The sequence below is a fragment of the Passer montanus genome, unplaced genomic scaffold, assembly GCF_014805655.1.
Source record: "Passer montanus isolate IOZ18808 unplaced genomic scaffold, ASM1480565v1 scaffold46, whole genome shotgun sequence".
NCBI classification, from domain to species: domain Eukaryota; kingdom Metazoa; phylum Chordata; class Aves; order Passeriformes; family Passeridae; genus Passer; species Passer montanus.
Window position 1 is genome coordinate 4,047,052 of NW_024369485.1, and position 21,504 is coordinate 4,068,555.

The 21,504-nt window shown below is 36.1% G+C and overlaps 1 protein-coding gene across 1 annotated transcript in view; it reads right to left on the minus strand.

The window, feature by feature from the left end:
- APOB (apolipoprotein B) overlaps positions 1-3,619 on the minus strand; it is a 36,227-nt gene extending 32,608 nt beyond the window's left edge. The window contains 2 exon segments of the mRNA XM_039721595.1: positions 2,103-2,141; positions 3,466-3,619. Of these exon segments, the coding sequence (XP_039577529.1) occupies positions 2,103-2,141; positions 3,466-3,523 (97 nt within the window). The 5' untranslated portion in view covers positions 3,524-3,619.
- Between the last annotated feature and the right edge of the window lie 17,885 nt (positions 3,620-21,504).

Consider the following 21,504-nt stretch of genomic DNA (forward strand, 5'->3'; position numbering starts at 1 on the left):
AAAACTACCATTCCTCAATACAATTTCACCTGAATTTATGGATGATCTTTCTGCCTCAGACTCTCTGAAATATTATTTACTCTAATTCACTTATTAGATCAGAACATTTTACTAGGGTAGATTATTTTTAATGGACATAAGCTTCAGTTAGCTGGAGAACATCCAGAACAAGGGAAAAGCACTAAATTATGATTAGAACTATCGCAGGAGGGAGTATCTCCAGAGGTGTTTCTCTTTCTATCAAAAACCTAAGAGGCTTTCTCAAAAGAATAGATTCCACCTGTATTTAAACTCTACCTGTTGCCCTCAAACCCAATTCTCTGTAATTTTAAACCCTGCAAACATGAATGAAAGTGCTAATAGAAATATAAAGAAAAAAATAGTCTCTATGTCAAATACAGAAATATAAGATATTCCTTTGGTGTCTGGATTGAATAATAGAACCAAAACAATATCCTCATTCATAATTCACTCCCACTAAAACTGCAGGCATTGTTTGAAACTAAAGATGATAATTAGGCACTTGAAGTGTCTGTATTTGAGCAGTCTAGATCAATCTGAAGCAGAAATTACCGTTCCTCTGGTTTAGACTGAGCAACTCACTGGAACTGATTCTGTTGTGATCCTGAATGAAAGGCAATTTCCTAAATTGCTCCTCTGTGGTTATTTGTGACTGCCTGACCATGTGCAGTCCTGATCTACTTTTATAGAAAAACCAAAGATAGGTAATGCTGGCGTAAACCCAAATACCCACCATCAAATCTGCATGACTTTGCCTGCCTGGGCCTGCAGGAATATAGCTTAATCTTCTTTTATCAAATTTTTGTCACATCAGAAGCCAATGGTAATGCTAACATTGCCCTTTATGCCACACCATTTCATACACAGGGAGGACAACAAATTAGTACCATAAATCTCATTCCCTTACTGCACTATCACTTTTATAAGCTTTACATACTTTAGCTGAGATTATTTTCATGTAATTGCTAAACAGAATTATTGCAATAATAACTAACAATCATATGGTAATCAGCATCTTAAAAACATTTGAAACTTAATTAAATTATCTATTTAACCCTAGAATTTGCTACTATTAAAAGATTCATCACTAATCCAGTCACTTTTGGCTATCCTCGTCTCTGACTGTACTCAGAAAAATTTGCAACACCAGTATCTGCATTTCTAGAGTGGAAATTATTGCTTCATATCCTGCTTTTAAACAGAAACCAATGAAAAAGGAATAGAGAAATGATAAGCTTAGAAATACACACAATAAATAAGTAACTGTATCAAAAATAAACAAGAAATTGGCAATGCAGCCCAGCAGTCTCTGAGGTGGTTCAGCCACCTGAAGTAAACCAAATTGCCTGGAGGTGGTGCTAAAGCACCCAACAAAGGGTAAAAAAAAAAGCCCCTGAAGACTAAGAACAAACTAACTCATTCAGTACTTTGACCCTGTGGTGGAACATTATGTATCTAACCGAGCAGTCAGCACCAGTCAGAGTTCATGACAAAGATAGTGCATAAAGTCAGCATTTCCTGACTCTTGGCTTGTTTAAAGAAATTGCTGTCCTTGCTGACAGAGTTGATGATTTATTCTACAGGTATTTAGTTAGAAATCTAAGTGTAATTATGTGGGCTTAGCAGCAGCTGTGAAGGGTAAATAAAATGTGAGATTCAGTCCACACTGAGGTGTAGTGTACTTAACCTCAATGTTATAGCTTCACATTTAGTAACCAGGGATTTCTAGATTAAGGATTTTGCATCTGACAATTAAGAAATAGATAAAAAAACCCAATCAAAATGGAAATAGTTTGGAAATGTTTGGAAAATGGAAAATAGTTTCTTAATGAGAACTTTAAGAAAGTTCAGAAAATTAACCTCAGCTTGTCCAATCTTAGGAAAGTTTTTAAATTATTTGAACCAGACCTAATGGATAATTGAATACTTAAAATAAATGGCAAGAAGTACTTAAGAATATTGCCATCACTTTCATTTTAATTATTTCATAAGAAAATATTAGGAAAACTCAGTCTTTGAAAGATGTTTTCAGTTAAAATAGTGACATAAGATAACAAAAGGAAATGCAAAAAATCACTTACTTGAACATCCTGGATTTGCACTTTCAGGTGATTCTTCTTCTGTAAAAAACCCAAACAAACAACATTAAAAATTGGAAAAGCTGTTTACAAAAAGGTTTGTAAAACAAGACAGATGAAATGTACATATAACACATTTTACTTTAAAATTATAGTCTATTTGACCACACAAAAATACTTCAAAATGGATTAATGGCTATACTCTGGTTTTTGTATGTTTAAAATAGGACAACTTTGAAGGTTAATACAAAAATTCCCTGCCAATAAATCTTTTCTGAATATTGAGAGTTTATTCTTTGGACAAAAAGAACACTGGTTGTAAGCCTATTCAAGTTAAGAAGAAATATTTGCTCCAATCAGTCTTAGATATGTTCCACATGATTCTATTTAAATAAAATAAAATTAAATTAAATTAAACATAATCTACTAAATTTCTTGCATTTATTGGGTGCTATGTCATTCTCTAGGATATCACACATGAAGGTCAGCACTTTTCACAGTGTTCTCTGCACACTTTCCACGTTTTCATTCTGGAAATTCTAAGTAAACCACCCCATAGAAATAGACTGTAACATTAGTCACAGTAACAATAGCATCAGAAATACTACTATTAATAATTAATAATATCATTAATAGCAATTAGAAACAAGTAATAGCAATACATTTGTGTAACGTCAGTCAGGAACAGAATATTAATTCAACAAAGATGTCCATATGATTAATTAGATCTTCATATAAAACCAGACCTGCATAATTACCTCTAGACTCACTTTTCTCCTTAAGCTCCTTGAAGCCTTAGGTAACACTACAGAGCTGTATTCTAAAAAGCCACTTCTTGGGAAGCAAGGATATCTCACAATCCATAGCATCATATTGATCTCAGTTGTCTTTTCTGATCTTAGGAAAAGACCCCTCTACTGGCCTACTTATTTTACTGATGACTGTGTCCCTTCAGAACAAAATTGCATTTAAATTGCCTGCCAAATACAATTTGCTTTACTGCTCTCTCTTCACATTTGCTGCAAAATAGGTTAGCAACAGCTGGGCCAAGTCTGCATGATATCTCCAAGCTATAGTAGCTCCATGAGGGTTTAAAAAGACAATGCTGGAGAAAAACAGTGAATGCCTTACAAGTTGCAAAATACTTTAAATCTGTTCAAAAGCCATCAGGCAACATTCATGACTTTTCTACACTGGGATCTTCCTATGACTGCCCATTCCCATGAAGGGAAGAAATTACATATTTGCCACACTAAACCTTTTTAATTCTAAAAGCCTTGGTCCTTTTGATGTTTTTCAATATTGTTGTTTTAATGGGCTCATAAATAAAGCAGTAAAGAGCACTGACATAAAAGAGAATACTTACGTGTGAGAACACCACTGCTGAGCAGCAGGGAGAGCAGCAAGAGCTGCACAGGGCCCATGGTGAGCCCCGGTCCCTCTTGCTGCTCTTTCTTTATCTATTTTTTCTTCCCTCTTCAAGTCTTCCCTGCTGCCTCAGGGAGAGTGAGCCTTCTGACTTGGATCTCCATTTATATACTCTGTAGCAAGCAGCTGAGTCAAACAGTTTAGAAAGCTCAGAGCAAATTGCCAAAGGTCCAAAGGTGAGAGTCCCAGATCCTCACTGCGCTCCACACCATGCCCTGCTTTGGTTACTGATAGTCACAGAAACATTTAGGTTGGAAAAAACCTCCAAGATCATTGAGCTAACCTCCAGTAAACTCGGGATTCTCCAGTTAGTCAGGACTGTTCATAAATGATTGACAATGGTCAATCACAGAGCACTCCTGCTAGCTCCCCATCCTTCCTCCTCTGAGAATCCAAAACTATCGTTTTGTGAACTCTGATTTCATGACGAATCCCAACACTCTTAAAATACAGGGCTATCCAAGTGCCTCTTCTACCTTGCCTGCCCCTTCTGAAGAGTTTAGAGCCCTCCACTATGGCTGCCCAGTAATTCAAGTCATCCCACCATGTTCCCACGACGGCCACTACATCACAGAATCCCTGCTGCACAACGGCTTCCAGCTCCTGCTGCTCCATATCCACGCTGCTTCCCATGACGGCCACTACAGAATCCCTGCTGCACAACGGCTTCCAGCTCCTGCTGCTCCATATGTGCGTTGGTGTTGGTGCACTAGAGTTGTGTTCTGGTCCTGCTACATTTTGAGGGGAGAAGCTCTGATTCCTATGTGATGATTCTCAGGTGCATCCACTGTTTGGAGCACATCAACTCCTGTGTCTTTGCTGCCACACAAGCGGGTCCCCACGCCCGGCCTCTGCTGAGGCGGCACATCAAGGGCACGGTCCCTCAAACACTGGCATGCTGCCCCCAGGCTTATCTGAAGGCACAAGACTGAGCTGGAGATAATCACTTCCAGTTCACTGGTCTTTCCCTTAAGCAGAGTTTTAAGAGCCAAATCCCCCAGCTAGAGACTCTAACAATGTGTTCAAATAAATGTACCACATCTACATAAGTGATTACAATGCATAAATTAGAGATGGAAGAAATTATCATTGCATCGTGTTTTAATACAGATGTTGAGAATCTCAAGAATATAAGTACTTGACAAAATCAGAATATTGTGCAACTACTGGCAGGAGACTGAAAGTTGGGGTTTTTTTGCTTTGGAACAGAATTTGTCATATGCCTTTTAGAAAATATTTTACTTTGACTTAGCATATTCAGGTAAAACAGGTCGTGCCTATTTTGAAAGTAAGCTCTGCATAATTCTTTTGTTTCCTTATTTTTAGATCAAATTCTTGTTTGCTAATAACAGCAAAAAATGAAAACTAGATGATAAATTTTATCTTAATGAAGAAGATAAAACTATGAACAAAATAGACTTGATTAAATGCAAAGAAATCCCCCTTTTTAGGGTTATGTGTATTGGCAAAAAAGACAGGGTTTATGTAATGAGAAATTCTAGTAGTTTGAATTCTTTCTGTATTCATATTTATCAAACCTAACTGCAGCAAAAAAAATTGACTATGGAAATATTTAAGAACATTTTGTTCAGTAAATTTAATTTTTCATATATCTGATCAAATGGAAATGTTTTGACATTCACATATTTAAATATTTTTCCTTAGCTTGTTGAATCAAAAATCAAATTTTGGCTTAGCTAAGCAGTAATTTCTATAACACTGCAATGTTACAATTTCACCATACATCATGGCAGTTATCTTTAAAGTCTCATATTTCTTCATACCCTTTCTCTCTTGGACCTAATAGCTGGATTGCATTTCCCAGGGTGCACTGAGATCATGTAACTCCTAACATCAGCTCAGCCAAATGGTAACCACTGATGTATGATGGCCTGCATTTTCCAATAAGGAAGGCATCTTTCTTGTAATCAGAATTTTGTCTGATGACATTAACAAAAGTATGCCATTTCATAGACATTTCCTGCAAAAATTCCTTTTGTGAATTCATTGCTGTTGGAGACACCAGAAAGAAAGCATTTCTTTGATTTCACCATTCCGGTTTCTGTCCTTGGCTTATATCAATCACAGATACAATAAATCAATACAGATTTTAATTTTTTACTTCCAAAGAGTAATATTTTTTGTTTACTTTTGTGTCCACAGCTGCCCTAATATGTGCTGTGATGTGTAAAAATAACTTTTTCTTATAGTAAGATTGTACCAAAGAGACTGCACAAAAATAGCATTTTGTTCATAGCATTTGATACATTTTTTCATGCAAATATAATGGCTTTGACTATTTCCTAAAATCTATTTACTTGTTCACTGTAGCACTGCAGATAAACAGAGCTCTGGAGTGCCCATCATTCAGAGTTAGATATTTCCCTATTTTGCCTCTGTCTCTTCACTGCCTTCATGTGGTTATTTGGGCTGAAGTTGAACCTGACTGCAATCATATCATGTTGCATGGCTATAAAAAGGTTACAGACGTTATGACTCAGCCCACAAGCATGCAGGTAATGAATGCACCAATCTTGACAGTTGTATACTGCTATATTACCTAGTGTCCTGGTTTTGGCTGGGATAGAGTTAATTTTCTTCTTTAGTAGCTGCTGCAGTGCCCTAGTTTGGATTTAGCATGAGAATAATGTTAACAACTCACTGAAGGTTTGCTTCTTGCTAAGTAGTGTTAACCAAAGTCAAGATCTTTTTATTTTCCCTTGCTCTGCCAGTGAGGAGGTTCACAAGAGCCTGTGAGGGAGTGTGGCCAGGACAGCTGTCCCAAACTGGCCAAAGGGGTATTCCATACCAAGGAATTCCATACCAAGTTTGTGCCTGGAGCATAAACTGGGGGGATTGGCTGGGAGCTACTCAGGGATGGGCTGGGCATTGTTCATTGTGTGGGGAGAAATTGTACTGGGCATCACTTGTATCCATTGGGCTTTATTTCTCTCCTATTCTTTACAATACTTCTGGGTCACAAAGCCCATTGTTTGTGCATTCCTTAGACATACTGCCTATGGACTGAATCAATGGTCTTAGGAAATGTAGGAAGTAGGACAATACTTCTGATATGATGAATTAATTTTATACAGAGAGATAATTTGTGGGTGTATATGATGGATATACAAAATCTCTTACATGCTGTGAAAGCCTTAGCAATTGTGGAATTGTTAAATGCATAGAATTGAACAAAAAACCATTTAGCATTCAAACTTTAACTGAGCCTATTAAACTGATTTGGGTTTAAATTTTGATTCTAAACCATGTTGTGCATTAGCACTTTATTTTTTAAAAGCTCTTAGTTGTAATTCTTCTGACTTTCAGAATCTAGATTTGTTCCTTAAAAGAAAAATTTATTTTATGAAACTCTGTCTTCAGACTTCACCTCTTTCCACAACTGCAAGGAGAAATCTGCATCAAATCACTCATCTGAATTCACTCCATCCTACACTTGTGTCTTCTAGTGAGGAGCTACTTTTGTTGTGCCTTTTTTGGCAATACAACAGTATTTTCTTAATGCTGATATAATTAAAGTAATTCCACTAACCTTTAATTATAAATTCGATAGTGTATATGCAAAAAATAATTTGTATCTATTATGTATGTGCATATATGTGGCATGATATATTATAAATGTAGTCGTTTTGTCTGCTTGGTGATTCTGAGAGTTTCTTTGTCTCTCTGGAGACTGCTCAGATGTTTTGACAGTACTTTTTGGAGAGGTTTTTGCAGTCTTAGGATAAGACTTCTTTAATTAACTCATTGAAGCACTTTATTAAGTTTTATATCTAATTTTCATTCAATAACTTTTGCAAGAAAACAAAATAGTTTATAGGAGCAGTGATGGTTAGTACTAAGTTATTATATGCCTTATATTCCTTCCTAGTTATATTCCAAAGAATTATTTTGTCTTTCCTTCTGTCCTTCTCTCTTCTCTTTTTCTTTTTTCTCTCCTTCCTTCTTGTCTGTCCATTTTCTTCCTTCTTTCTTTTTTTCTCTTCTAAGAAAGAGATGTGGTGTTCACATTTATTTTTATCTCGCTCAGGTCAAGGCCCAGCATTTCTGCTATTTGGGAAACATTGGTCTTAGCCTTCTACCATGTTTCCCAGTTCACAGTGTCATCTGTTCAGGTCTTAGCATGTTCCTCATCAGAGAAAAATGGTTGTGTTTTCTGGTGAAACACCTCTGGTGCTAACTATAACCCAGTGGCAATTGGGGGAAACTGTGTCTCCCAAAGGAGGTGTTGGAGGTGCACAAACAAACCCTCTGTTTGTCTAAGAAATGCTGCCAGAAACCTGCTGAGGCATCAAGAGTTGAAAAATATTTGGCATAAGCCATCTCCTCCAGAATTTCTCTCCTTGTAGGTAGTGGAAAATGTTTCCTTTTTACATATTTATTTAGTTCTTTTGAGTATATTCTTGGGCAAAGGGTCTGACTTCTTTTAGCACTAACAAGAAGATGTACTGAATCCTTTGAACTTTTTATTCCTACTCTCCTCTCAAAGTATTATACCTCCTCAGTTCTTTAATTTTGTTTTGTTATTAGGCAAATAAATTTGCTTTTCAAAACTGTGGTAGGTTGGATCTCTAAATTCAGTTTTGAATTTTCCCAAGACATTCTTACAAAGATGTTGCAAACATCTGATTTATTCTTTCTCATCAACAAGGTGGCATCATTAAGTTCCTGATGTATTTCTAAACTGGTATTTTTTTCCCATTTCTTTCTTATTTGTCCATTCTTTCTATTCAAATGCCTTTTTTTTTAACTGTCTCTTTTAGTATTAATAATACTGTTTCTGGTACAGATGTTCAGTGCATCTGCAAAAAAGGTAAGACTAAATAATCCATTTACTCTAAGAACGATAATCTGGGGATTTCCTGTAGTAAAATTACATGCTGCTGTTCTAGTAACTTCCATTGAACCAGTGGCATTTTGTCATCCTTTCTGTCCAGGTTGCAATGTTTCAGTATTGCCTGCCCTGCCAAAACACTGTATTCATGACATAAGTGGTTCAGTGAGCCATGGCTTTTGAGAGCTCCAACTTGAAACTCTGTGCACCTTTTTGCTTCATCTCTCCCATGGTTTCAGCTCTCCATCACTTTCATACTGCTGGAGCTCATGCTGTGTCCACAGGCTTTTATGTACACAGGATGCCATCCTTGCCTGAAAAATTCCAACTGCTTTCCCAAAATTAATTCACACCACACTGTGCTTTCTATGATGCTTTTCCTCATCTCTGCATCTGGCCACTTCTTAGAGTCTGAATTTTTTTTCCAGACTTACAAGCTGAATTCATCAAAACAGAAACAGTTTATTTACATTTTGGGGTTTTAAAAAACGATTATTGTTATTTCTTTTCAAATATTTATCTCTCACATGTCAATTTTCTACAGAATACCATGTTCCTCAAATAATCACACTATAGCAAAATAGCCTTCTGCACTTCAATTAAATGGAAGCTTTGAATGTAAGAATTGTCATTCATGGTAATTGTGCCTTGCTGTTTTTCCTTTTGCTGGCTTCTACTGCTCAGTAAATACACTGAGGAGCAATGTTTAAATATTTTCCAGTTGTTTTGGGAGTTCATTTTTTCCATTACTCTGAGCAGTTAATTTTTCTTTCTGCTTTTGAGGGCTGTTCAGTAATCATTCAAAGCCAAAGACTGACAGGTTGCTTTCAGTCTCTCTGAGCTGATCCATCAATTTGATCCATCATTTTCAGTTGATTGATATTGTGCAACACAGCTTTCTACACAATATTATATGGAATCTTACTAGATAATTCCTGAGTCTTTTTAGGACACTTCTCCTTGGAGAAGGCAAAAAAAAAATCCATCTCCATGTTAGTGATAGGGAATAAAACCACAAGCAGACTATAACTTGCCTTACAGAGCACAGGAAGCCCTCACTATCAGCTTTCTGCTAATGTTAGATAATGGATACTGCAGAAGATGCCCCCTGTGACACACCAGGTGCTTGAAGGCCACAAGGAAGTCTCTGTGGACTCACATATGACTGCTAAGAAAATAGGTGTGACACCCAGTGTCTCATCTGAGGAGGAGAAAGAGGTATCTATAACATAATTTTTCCCTCTACTAAGGGGCAGATGAAATACAAGGAAGGAAAAAAAAATGAGTCAGTGCTTTTGCATGAGACCAGAAATGAAAACAAAACACGTGAAGCCGCAAGGGTGACGACAGCAGATATGGCTGTCAGGTGGGGACTGAACTTTAATCTCCATTTTGACCAGGTTATAATTCTCATTCCTGGATGATGAACTGCACCTGTTGGGCTGCAGGCTCTGAAAAGTTAGAAAGAAGGGGGACATGTTCTGCATCTGATTGGTAGTGACATCAAAGGTTTTTTACTTTCTGGTCACCTTTGATAATATAACCTTAATAAACACTGGGTTCAGCTTACTTGCCTGGGTATAAATGTTTTCAAAATTAGAAACGTTATGGTAGTGGTTGTGATTTTAGATTCTAGGACAGGCCAAGAGTCACCGAGATTTAAAAAAAATCCCCGCCTTTTATCTCTAAACATAGATTGCATCACTGAAATATCTTCTATTTACCCATACACCTGAATATTTTACTGATTAAACAGCACAAACTACTGATGATATCCAAAATTTTTCATTTTTAGAAGGCATCTGAGAAGAAAGGACTTTTTGCCTTCTGAGTTCCTTTCTAAACTCAATATACCAGCCTAGATTCGCATACAACTAACAGGAATGAAAACAATATTTTAAATATATTTTAATACCAAGGTAATATTATTGCATTAATAATTGTACCCTTACTTGTATGGGACAATATTGTGGTGCATAAAAATACTAGATATTTCCCTATCACAGGAACAAGACATCTAAAATAAGCTGTCAAATCGAAAACTTTTGCGATATACTTTAATGTATTTTTGTAAGTAAAGCATTTGCTGCACTTCATTTTTTTTTTAAAATTATTTATTTTATTTTATTTTATTTTATTTTATTTTATTTTATTTTATTTTATTTTATTTTATTTTATTCTGTGTTTCTATGATTCAATTATTACCAGTCTGGATTTTAAAAAAAATTATCAGTCTTCTAACTAGGATGAGACTTTTTTTTGTTATTGTATTTCTGAAGAAGGAAATGTGTCTCCTAAAAGTCATATTAGTAAGAGTTATATGTTTGCAAAGGAAGTTCAGTTTTGATGAATTATAACCTTGATGGAATATAAATTACCATGAGAGATGTATTTATTCAGTATAGTATTATTATAATATATAATATAATAGTATATTATTCAGTATAGTAACTTGTCTCTATTTTCACACAGCAAATAGAAGTTCCACTGCAAACATCTTACATGTGGAATGATTGTTCCCTCACTTGTCTACAGATACACACTTCCATACATTGATTAATATAGACTTCTGACTAAATCAAGGGGGTTCCAAATCTAAAGATTTGGTTTAAAATTATTTCCAATATTACTACATTTTTTTCAGAAAATCTGTTATATTTTAACTCCAGACAGAATGGTGCTGGAAATAAGCATGCTACCCTTCGCTGGCCCTGCCTAAACATTTGATGATGTCCCAGGGGCTAGACTGACATTGTAACAGGATCCTGTATGGAGCTTCTGTTTTGGGGTCTGCAGGTTTGAAAATCATCTGTGATTTTCCATGCTTCTCAGGAGAATAGTGAGTTGCAGACAGTTGCCACTTAAGCTAAAACTCCTTTATTCAAACATTTCAGTGAAGATGGAGCATTTTGTCTTATGTTAGTCCATGACTGTCCAATTGTGTCTGCTATCAACAGTGTAGTGATTCATTATGCTGATCATTCAAATGAAACCAAACTCATTTAACACTAAGATAAGGTATAAACTGCGAAGATAGGTTAAGGTTTATCTTTCAACAGCAGCTGGAGCTTAGAAAAAAAAAAATTTGGAACATCTTGTTGTTCAAATAGTATTCAGTTCAGATGTTATTTAGTAACAGAGAGAAAGCTTTTAGAAGTTAATTTTTTTTAAAGTTCTTTGCAAACATGCTTAGTCAAGGTAAATAAAATATCTAACTATTTATTTGGATGGCAAGAGTGAAGATTTCTTATTTAGACTTTTTGGCATATACTTCCAACATATTGGCATGCCAATTATGGCATATTTTAATGAAAAAGGAAGAGACATGTAACACTAAGAGTCACTTTATTTGCATCATGGTTGACCATGATGGAGTTATGTTAATCTATCTGACAGGAGGACTGGGCTCTATTCTGAAGTTGCCTCTTTGCTGTCATCTGATGTGCTCAGCAGCTATTTCTCTGTTGACTGCCCCACATTTTGCTTTCTATTCCTTGACCTTTCAACATTTTTCCCCTTGTATCCAGGACCTCTATTTAATTTTTGTTAGCCACAATTGCACCTAAGAACTATATTTGCTAATGTTGTTCTTTCATTTCTTCTTCCTATTTTCAGTTTCAGCACATTACCCATACCACACACTATCTCATTGCTATCTTTACTTCTTCCTAATAGCTAGAATTTTGCTAAGTCTTGCTTTAGTGCTATACTGCTGAAATCTCCTCATTTCCCTGTTCACTAAGCCCTTGTAATCCATCATCCTCTCCGGAATTCCTCTGCTAGGACAACCTAGCAGATTCTTATCATACACCACTTCAGCTCCTTAAAGTGCTCACTTTTGTGGCATTAAACCATGCATAACCTTGGAGTGCTTTACTGTGGGGCTTCCTGAAATATCCCTCTGCCCATTTCCTAAGCTCATGATGCAACATTTGTGCCTTGTTTCCTAGTATAGAGTAGACTTCAGGCCTTCAATATTCAGATGTTAAATTCAGGTAAGATGAATTCCACCGTAACAGTAAGGATTTGGTGGGCAGAGAACATGCATATAGTTGTGAGCAATTCAGGATTGTGGTCAATGTGTAGAGGTGAGCAAAAAAGAAAAGTAACATAATGAAGGAAGAGAATGGAGAACAATGTTAAAATATTATATCAGTACTGTATTGATGCAAGCAATGATATGCTCTCAACAGCAAAAATAAAAATAATGGAAATGAAACAGCAAACAGATTCAGTTCCAGTGGTTCCAGTTCAATGAACATGTAGTGGAATCTAAGAACCATCAGAGAAACACAGGTCAGAGCCACACCATCTCTTATCTGAAAGACTGAAGAGGCTCTAATTGTGTGCTTTGAAGAGGAGATAAGAAGAACTAAGATAAAGGCACACAAACCAATTAGAAGCACTGAGGGTCTACTCTTCTTGCAGTACTGAAGACATTTGGAAGGTGCCTGTGTGTGAAATCCATCCCTGATGTAGTGCCAGCCAAATGTATTTTCAGCTCCTTGGCTATCAAGGACAATTGTATGGTGGCTGGAAACAATATATGGATTTTACAGGAGATTTGCAGCCATCTCAGCTAGCAACTGAAGCTTAACAAGACAATCCATCATAGATGAAAGTATACTAGATGCACAAGCCTTTAATCTTGCATTCAATGAACTTGAAAGTTGGCAATACATCTGAATGTAAAACCTAATCTAACGGAACAAAACCAAAGAATAAGTATGACCCACAGATAGCTTTTGAGATCTCAGGTTTAAATATATTTATCAACGTACCTCCTGGTTTTGTTTACCTCCTGGAAGTCCTATTCTGGTTGGACTGTGAAGTTGTGTTTTACAAAGACATAAAAGAAGACTTCTCTTGACTGAGCTGGTGATCTGAATACAACCTAAAGATACTGAAGCAGGCAGATAGAACAATGCAAGAATACAGGAAGGTTGTAATTTATGTATTTGCAAACTTGAACACCTTAAATAAATTTATATCCTAGAGGATCTTGTCTGGTTTCCAGCTACCACATCAAAAGTTTAAGAACCACTTGTTGATAAAATAGCTGCCATTTTTGAGAAACACAAGGAAACTCAGATAGTATTAGGTACTCATCTGATTAAGCATTTAGATTTCCACAGAGTATAATGCAAATGTAAATATTTCTATTACCTGCACACACCTACATGACAGATAACAGTTTTGAAATGGTCCAAACTGTCATGCTTAAGCATATGAACTAAGAATTTCCCTTCAGAGCAAGGTAATTCTGTAGCTCCTTCTGATAATTTCCAGCATACCTCTCTGAATCACCTTTCATTGCTGGGGAAAGGATATAGCTGTTTCTGTAAGTCTACTTTATATTCTATAAAAATCCATCTTTCAGTCTAAATAGTAATTCATAAGGCCTGATTCTAGTGGGGCTGGAAAATAATTTTTAAAGATTCAGCTACGTCCTCACACAGAATTTTCTCTTCACAGGCTCACATAGGTAGACATTTGTTTGTCTGTACTTAAGTGGAATAATTCCTGATGCACTCAAAAGTGTAGAATGTAGATTAAGGGAGAACATGGAGGGTAGAAAAAAGTTACTTGTTGATGGATAGTAGAGTTTAAAGGAGGTAAATATGAGAATGTAAAACTCCAAGTCTTTGAAATGGAAGTTGTGCTTAAAATTCTTAGTTAGTATTTTTATTATTCAGTTTCATGGGATTAATATCAAGACTAGTGTTGAATTTCAGTTACCTGAGATTTATGTTGGGAAAGTGCTTTAAATTTTCCCATGACTTTATACTTTGGTAAAAATATTATTCTGAGGTGAATTTACACATGGGCTTACCAGCTCTTAGGTCAACCAGTGCTGGCAATTTTCAGCCCTTCATCACTGCTGATGGACATCCAACTCAGCCAAAGCACAGAAGTAGGATTAGATTGAAACACCAAATGGTTAGCAGTCAAATAGTCTACAAACAGGTAACTTTGGATGGGATTTTCCCCCTATTTCTTTAAAGTTTGCATCCATAGAGAGAAGGTGATGATGGTTAGGAAAGAGTCGGTCCAGAAAGCCAGAAGTTGTATAATCTCTGGATGACTACTTGGATGAAACTACATATTTGAAAAAGTAGAATATAAGAGGAAAAATGTCAGAGGAGTGGAAAGATGGTGTTTGAGTAGGGATGGAACACAGAATGTAGGAGGTGACTGTGATGCTCAAATATTCACACACCTAAAGATGCCCAGAAATGCAGATAATAACTTGCATGAAGAGAAATTCAGACACCCCTTGCTACAGAAAGATTGCTTTGACAAACAGATTTTGGTAGTGGAGAATATGAAAGACACAAATGAATTTTTTCTGTTTTTTGCCAGAAAGCATCTGGCAAAAAACAGAAATTAAACTAGTTACAGGGGAAAGGGGTGATGAGGACAGTTGAGTTTGTTTGTACTTAAAAAATGAGCTCACACATAAAATGGGTCAAGGATAATTTTCTGGGTCAGAGTCGAAGGGTCACAGCACAGTCCATGTCCATCAAGTTAAATCCTCTTCATAGACATGAGATGCTCAAATGCAAAATGTCTACTGGGAATGATTCCTGACAGGAGAGAAGTCTGAAATAGTGCCTGGGCACTAAACCCTGCTATTGACTCTGATATTTAGATGTGAGAAAAAGTACGGGTCAGCTGCCATTGTTTTGTTTAGTTTCCTAGTGCAGGTGTAGCCTGGGAGAGTAGAGTCCAAGGAGACATGAAGATAATATACTGGGAACTGCAATGGAATGCCATGACCTAAGGACCAAAGAAAAGCAGGGGAGAAGACATGCTGGAATTCCTCTCAAATCTAGGAGAGGTTGGATCTAAAAACCTGGGGAGCACCTTACCTAGAATTAGTCAATGAGCCATCAAACTATCATATTTTGTCATCAAAGTGTAGGCAATGAACAAAAGTATGGAATGCTAGAGAAAAGTAAGGATATGAGATACGAATCTGAGGAAACCTGGAAAACTTTCTATTAATTTTTAGGTAAGTGGAAAGCAATGATTCTGCTGGTTTCATACTAAAGCAGGTCTATTTAGATTAGTTTAGGGAAAACAGTCACGAAAGTGTTATTTCCAGTGATTCTTCTAGTGCAATTGCAGAGATTTTAATTTCAAATGAATGAAAAAAAAAAGGAAGGAAGATAGGTAGAATATTAATTTCTAGGAATCAGAGAAACGGTCAGCCAATGATGAGCATTTATGAAAAGAGAATATTTTTAGAGGAAAAAATTCAGATTAAGAGACTGATCTGCAGCACATGGAAGTAGAATGCAATTTCTTTAGAGCAATATTACTCCTGAATTTCCATATTAAACAAGAGGATTAAATCTGAAATTAAGAACTCCCAGCCTAACTGAATAAATCATATAATAAATGTCAGAAAATACTGTTAAAATAAAGAGAATATTAACAATGACTTGACTAAGAAAAGAAGAACAAAAAATTTCTGTCTTGGAAGGTTGAGGGAGTTGTGTCAAAACTTCAGAGGGAATGTATGAATACTGCAAGAAAAAAAACCAGAAAGCAGGACAGGGAGAAAGCAGTTGACAGAAAGCTACTGTTAAGCTTGGTCTAAAAATTAAATTGGCATCAAACTCAATTCTCTATCAAAGCTTGGGGCACACACAGTGGCAGAACTGCTGTGATGTTTTCTAGCAATAGAGGTTCTTCACAAGGACATTGCCATCAGAGATGGGGAGCAACCCAGCACAAAGAGCAAACCTAAAACTGAGACTGAATCCTATCACATCTCTCTGTGGATCTAGGCTATAGTCAACATAGAAGAGATCAGAAAGTGGCCCAGGAAGGAACTAAATTTACTCTAAGAATTCAAATATTAGGAATCAGTTTCTGTAGTAAAAAGGGAAAGATCATTCATTTAGGAGCAGATAGGAGGAACTCAAAGTATTGTACTGATGGTACTATTACACACTACAATGTAACCATAATTACTGTTTGTTTTCCTTGGTACTTCTGGGATTTCATGTAGAACACTCTAAGCACTTGTTATTTATATTCAGGAAACATGATTTCAAACTAGATGGGAATGGAAGGACTATGCAAGTCAACATGGACTCAAAAAATATTTTTCCAAGAAGAGAGAAAGCAGCCTGACATGTCTATCCTGGAAAAGTCTAAGAGGGTGATTACTGATCCCTGTAAATTCACAGAAAGACAGAAGAGCCATATAAGCTTAACGATGGTATTGTTACAGGCACAAAATAAAGCAGACAATGGTACATCAAGACTGAGGATTGGAAATTATGCATTAGTCTATGAGCCTTTGTAGAAAAACAGTGGCATTTAAGGAACCAAACCCAAACAGTTTTATAGCCTATTTAATACATTTATGACCAGCATAAGAAAACACAGTTGCTTGTGACAGGAAGTAGTACTATGATCCTAAGGATTTTGATAGACCTTTTCATTTTTTTTTCTTCAGAAATGCTGCAGAACTTAGCTAAGCAGAAATAATTAAGAGAATGATGAAAATACACATTCTCTGCTTCTTAGAGTAAAACTACAGAGTTCTTACAGAAAAGCTTTTCTGTTTGCGTGCATTTACACCTATGGTTAAACATTACCCTGAAAGGTGAAGCCACTCATTGCAACATCAGATGGTATTTTTCCTTGAACAGATGGGTTTTTAGAAAAAGGAAAAGGCAAAAAAAAAAAATCCTACTAACAACCTACACCAAAGATTTCAGGAATGCTTCTAAAATAAAAACTGTGGATGTCTATGGCTGACAACTATGGAGAAAAACACACATTAATAAAGTCTTATGACATTGAAATACTCAGGTCCAGTATCACACTTTTTATGTTTCATTATTAGATGCATGATTATATCAGGCAATGCACAACCACAGAAGACAGAAATATTTTCAAAGGCACCAAAAACTGCTTATCAATGGAAATCAGGTGCCTAAGAGTTATTATACCTTTACATATTGATTCAATAATTTCTGCAATTAGTGATGTACATAGGGCTACCAGTTATATACAAAAAATGTACACAATCATAGCAATGAATCTAGGATTTCTGTCAGACCAACGGTTCTACAATTGGATATGTTTTTTCTTTTCCCTTAAAATCAAATTTTGCTTTTACGAAAGAAATTGGTATCATCACACTTCCAACAAAAAGAAATGCTTCCATAATGCAAAACAATATTAAAATAGACCTGTTCTTCTGCTATGACTGAAACTGGTAGAAAACAGCAGGTTTGTTCAATAAGGTATCTAGTTTAATGTGACAATGTTATTCTTCAAAACTATCTAATAAACAAAGACAGGCAGCCTGCTCCCAAGAACTCCGCCTGCATGAAACACTGTGTTTATTAAACATTTCACATTATTAATTAATGTAGAGGAATAATGTTTAAAATAATTTTCTTTGAACTATTTAATAAGGTCTGAAGCAAGTGGTGGACAGGATTTAAAGAGATTCATTCCCATGGATTATCCCGGCTCCCTTCAGCAGCCACCTCTACTGACAGCCACACCTTGCCAGATCCTATTTTGCCCTTTGCTGTCTTTTCTTCCAAAAAGCTCATAATTTGTTCTTCTCTTCAGTGGCAATTTTTATTTGTAAGAAATTTTATTAAGAAAAACAACTTTCTGGATCATTGCCTACTAGAATACACTTGACAATCCATACCATTTTGTGGCAAGAAAAGAATTATAAGGACTAGAAGGCATTTCAATGAACTGTTCAATGACAGCAGAATTCACAAAACTCTCACAAAACTTGAATTTATCTTTCTGGTTAAAATTTGGGAAATGTGATGGCAATGCAAAGAGCTTAATAAAGTACTAAATGTTGCAAATGAATGTTGATATTTTACTGGTGGAAAGTAGTGACTACTCTCACATTTGCAGGGTTGTGTGTGTGTGTGTATTACTCTACCATGCTGCCATTACTCATGCTGATTATTAATAATATTGTAAAGATTTATTTTCCATTGGCATATAAGCTGGCTGCTTATGTCAACCAAGAAATGATATTCAGGTGATGTGGGGGGAAAACATGTACATTGCTCTTCATTAGCACAGGCATAAATTAAACCATGAAAAACTTATGAACACAATTAAAAGACAGACATTCTTAAGTAATTTATCCGATATAGACATACACAATGATGAAAGGATTTTGAAAAATTGTAGTAATTAAAATGAGGCTTCTAACTGCACTAAATATGAGTGCATAGTAAACCAACTGGAATAAGCACCACAGAGATTTTTTTCACAATCAAGCCTCCATTAAATTTTAAAAAGTTGATTACAAAGTTGATTGCATGAAAATCAGTTTTCAACACTTATTACAGACTTAGGAGCTTAAATTTTTAAAAATAATTATTTTTTTTAAAAAATAACCTTTTAAAATACTTTTGGCCTTCTTTGGCCAAAAGTTTAATAATTTATGGATGTTTGGTGATACCTTTCATTCTTTTTTTGGTGTGCATTTTAAAAGGCACTAGTGAGATGTTTTTTGTTCACTAATGTACTTTAAAAAATGTGGAATAAATTAGTTTTCAGAGTTCTTAGCCACAATGGTAAAATTTCCTCAAGTATATGAAATTGCTTAAAGGTAGTAACTCCAACTCCTGACATACCATTTCACTGCACGTTAAATGTGTGTCCTGTGTAGACTGGGAATTCATGTGAAACCCTGGAGAGAGGCACAGGCTTAGAACAATTGCTTCTTGGCCAGAGCAGCAGCTGCTTCCATGGAATATCTCTGAGAAAGCAAGAAGTGTCATCAAAAATGCTTTGTCTTTGAACCTGCATTCAATTTAGTTCAACATTTTTATGCAGTTACAGACATTAAAGAAATACACAACATCAATTATTGCAGCATCAGTAAATCTGCTAAGATTTTAATTTCCTAGTGTCTTGCTACCATCCAAGTATCAATTCTGGCTTTTAACAGTAAAATGGAGGGAGGGCAATCTTAGATTGCTGTCAGTCATGACAACAAAGCAGCAAAGCCCACCTCAGAAGTTGGGTGATTGACTGGCAGCAAAGGTGCTCTGAGCTCTGCCTGGGCTGGCTCTGCCTGAGAACAGAACCACGACCACAGAGGTCAGCATCACCTCCCTGCTCTGCAGCCCTTGCCACTCAGATACATGCCAGGCTGATTCCTCAGTCTGAGGAAGGGCTCAAGGAGCAAAGTGCATGGGATAAAATGAAGAAAGACCAAAGTAAATACAGAATAAACTTGTTAACCTAACAGATAACAAAGGCATTAAAATAGAAGACAGTAAATATAAAAGTCACATTAAAAAAACTACAGAGTTCATGTGTGACATCCCCCACTCAACATAACTTACAGCTGAGAGGAAGTCAGGATTTGCTTATGTTGTCCTATTATGATACATTTCATATGATTATACAAGCTGGCAAAAATAGTTTTCCTAAAACTAAAAATCATGTAGCAATGAGTGCAAAGAAATTTTTTTTTACTGAGTAGCTGCCTGCTTTGCAAATGCTTTCATTACAGGAGGGCAGTGGAAATGATTAGACAAAAGGTGATTACTGCACAGGCTTATCAGACCACTGTTAAAGGTTGTTGCTGCAGCCCCTGGTTAGGGTCACCAGGCTCCAAAGATAGGATTGAAAAAACAGAAAAAACAGCTTATGTAAAAGACTTCTCCCTCTCTCCCTCTCTCTAAGGCATGAAATATCTTTTCTGTGGCACTTACAGGCAAGAAGAACAACTTCAAGTCTTCTCTTTGATAAGAGACATTGAAAATTAACATGCAACTTCAACTATTGTATAAGACAATTTTCTTACTTGCATCAAATTATTTAGCAGATGTGCTCCTTTGAAGCAGAGAGAAAATGAACAGACCACTGCCCTCAGCCTCAGTTAGCTCCATATAGGAAAGATGTTCCCAGACCATGTATGGTTTGGGTTTTTTTGTATAAAGCAGTTAATAGTGGGATACTCATCTCTAACTCAAACATATTCTATGGAAAAATATATTAATTAAAATACTCATGTTCTCTTGTATTTTTCAATTGCAATTTTAAAAATTTTTGACATTTTCATATGCACTCTGTTAATTCCAGTTGTTATTTTTCACGTTCTCTTGGAAAAAAGGTAGAGTAAGGACTGTAGAAAAGGAATCCAGTTCTCACTTACTTAAACATTAGAAAATAGCTCATAATCACTATAAAGTCCTGTGCCATTAGATATATAGCACCACTCTGCCACTTTTTCTTTATTAATTATTTCCTTTTGAATAACAATCAGTGAATCCAGATGTTTGAACGTGAGAGATCTTAGCTGTGGCATCTGGATCCTTCACAGATTCCAAAAGTAAGTCTGCTATTGGCATTTAAACTGAATCACACTCCATGTAAGTATTTATACTGCCTTTGGCTTGCTGTGTTATTGTGCATTTATTAATAAGCCGCTGTGCTTACATTTGGACTTGGGAATACTCAGTGCACTTTGGAAGAAATCCTATCCCCATTGAAGTCAATGGGAGTTTTGCCATCAACTACAAGAGAGCCAGGATTTCATCCTTTGAGTTTTTGTTCACAGAGAGCAATACCGCTCGCCTTAGGAAGGGCCTGCAAGAAACTTTCAGGCCTGTAAGATTTCATTACTTATCCATTAAAAAATCTGCTAAGGGAAGAGATTAAGCCAGAAAAATCCCAGTTTCTCCATTTTTGTATTATCAGCACACTCATAGATCTCTGGCTTGGACAAGGGTTGGCACAGAACATGCTCAGATTGAGACTCAAACCAAATAGGTGACAGCAGGTAAAGGCTACTGAAATACAGTTTTTGGCCCAAAGTTACACTCAGGGTCTATTTGGATTACAGCTGGCTAAAAGCAGTTACGTGCCATGTTGCCATGGGCCCTCGCAGTGGTAGGTTTGCATTTCTGCTCCCTTACAACACCATGCAGAAGCCACAAATATTTAAAGATGCATCACAAAAAAAAAGAGCAAAACCACAAAATAAATCCAAAATAAAAAACCCGCCCAAAACCCCAAAGCAAAACACTGAACTCATATATTTTAAACTGAAATTAACCATGTTTTTGATGAGTTTTTAAATACTTTCTAAAGACAGAAAAC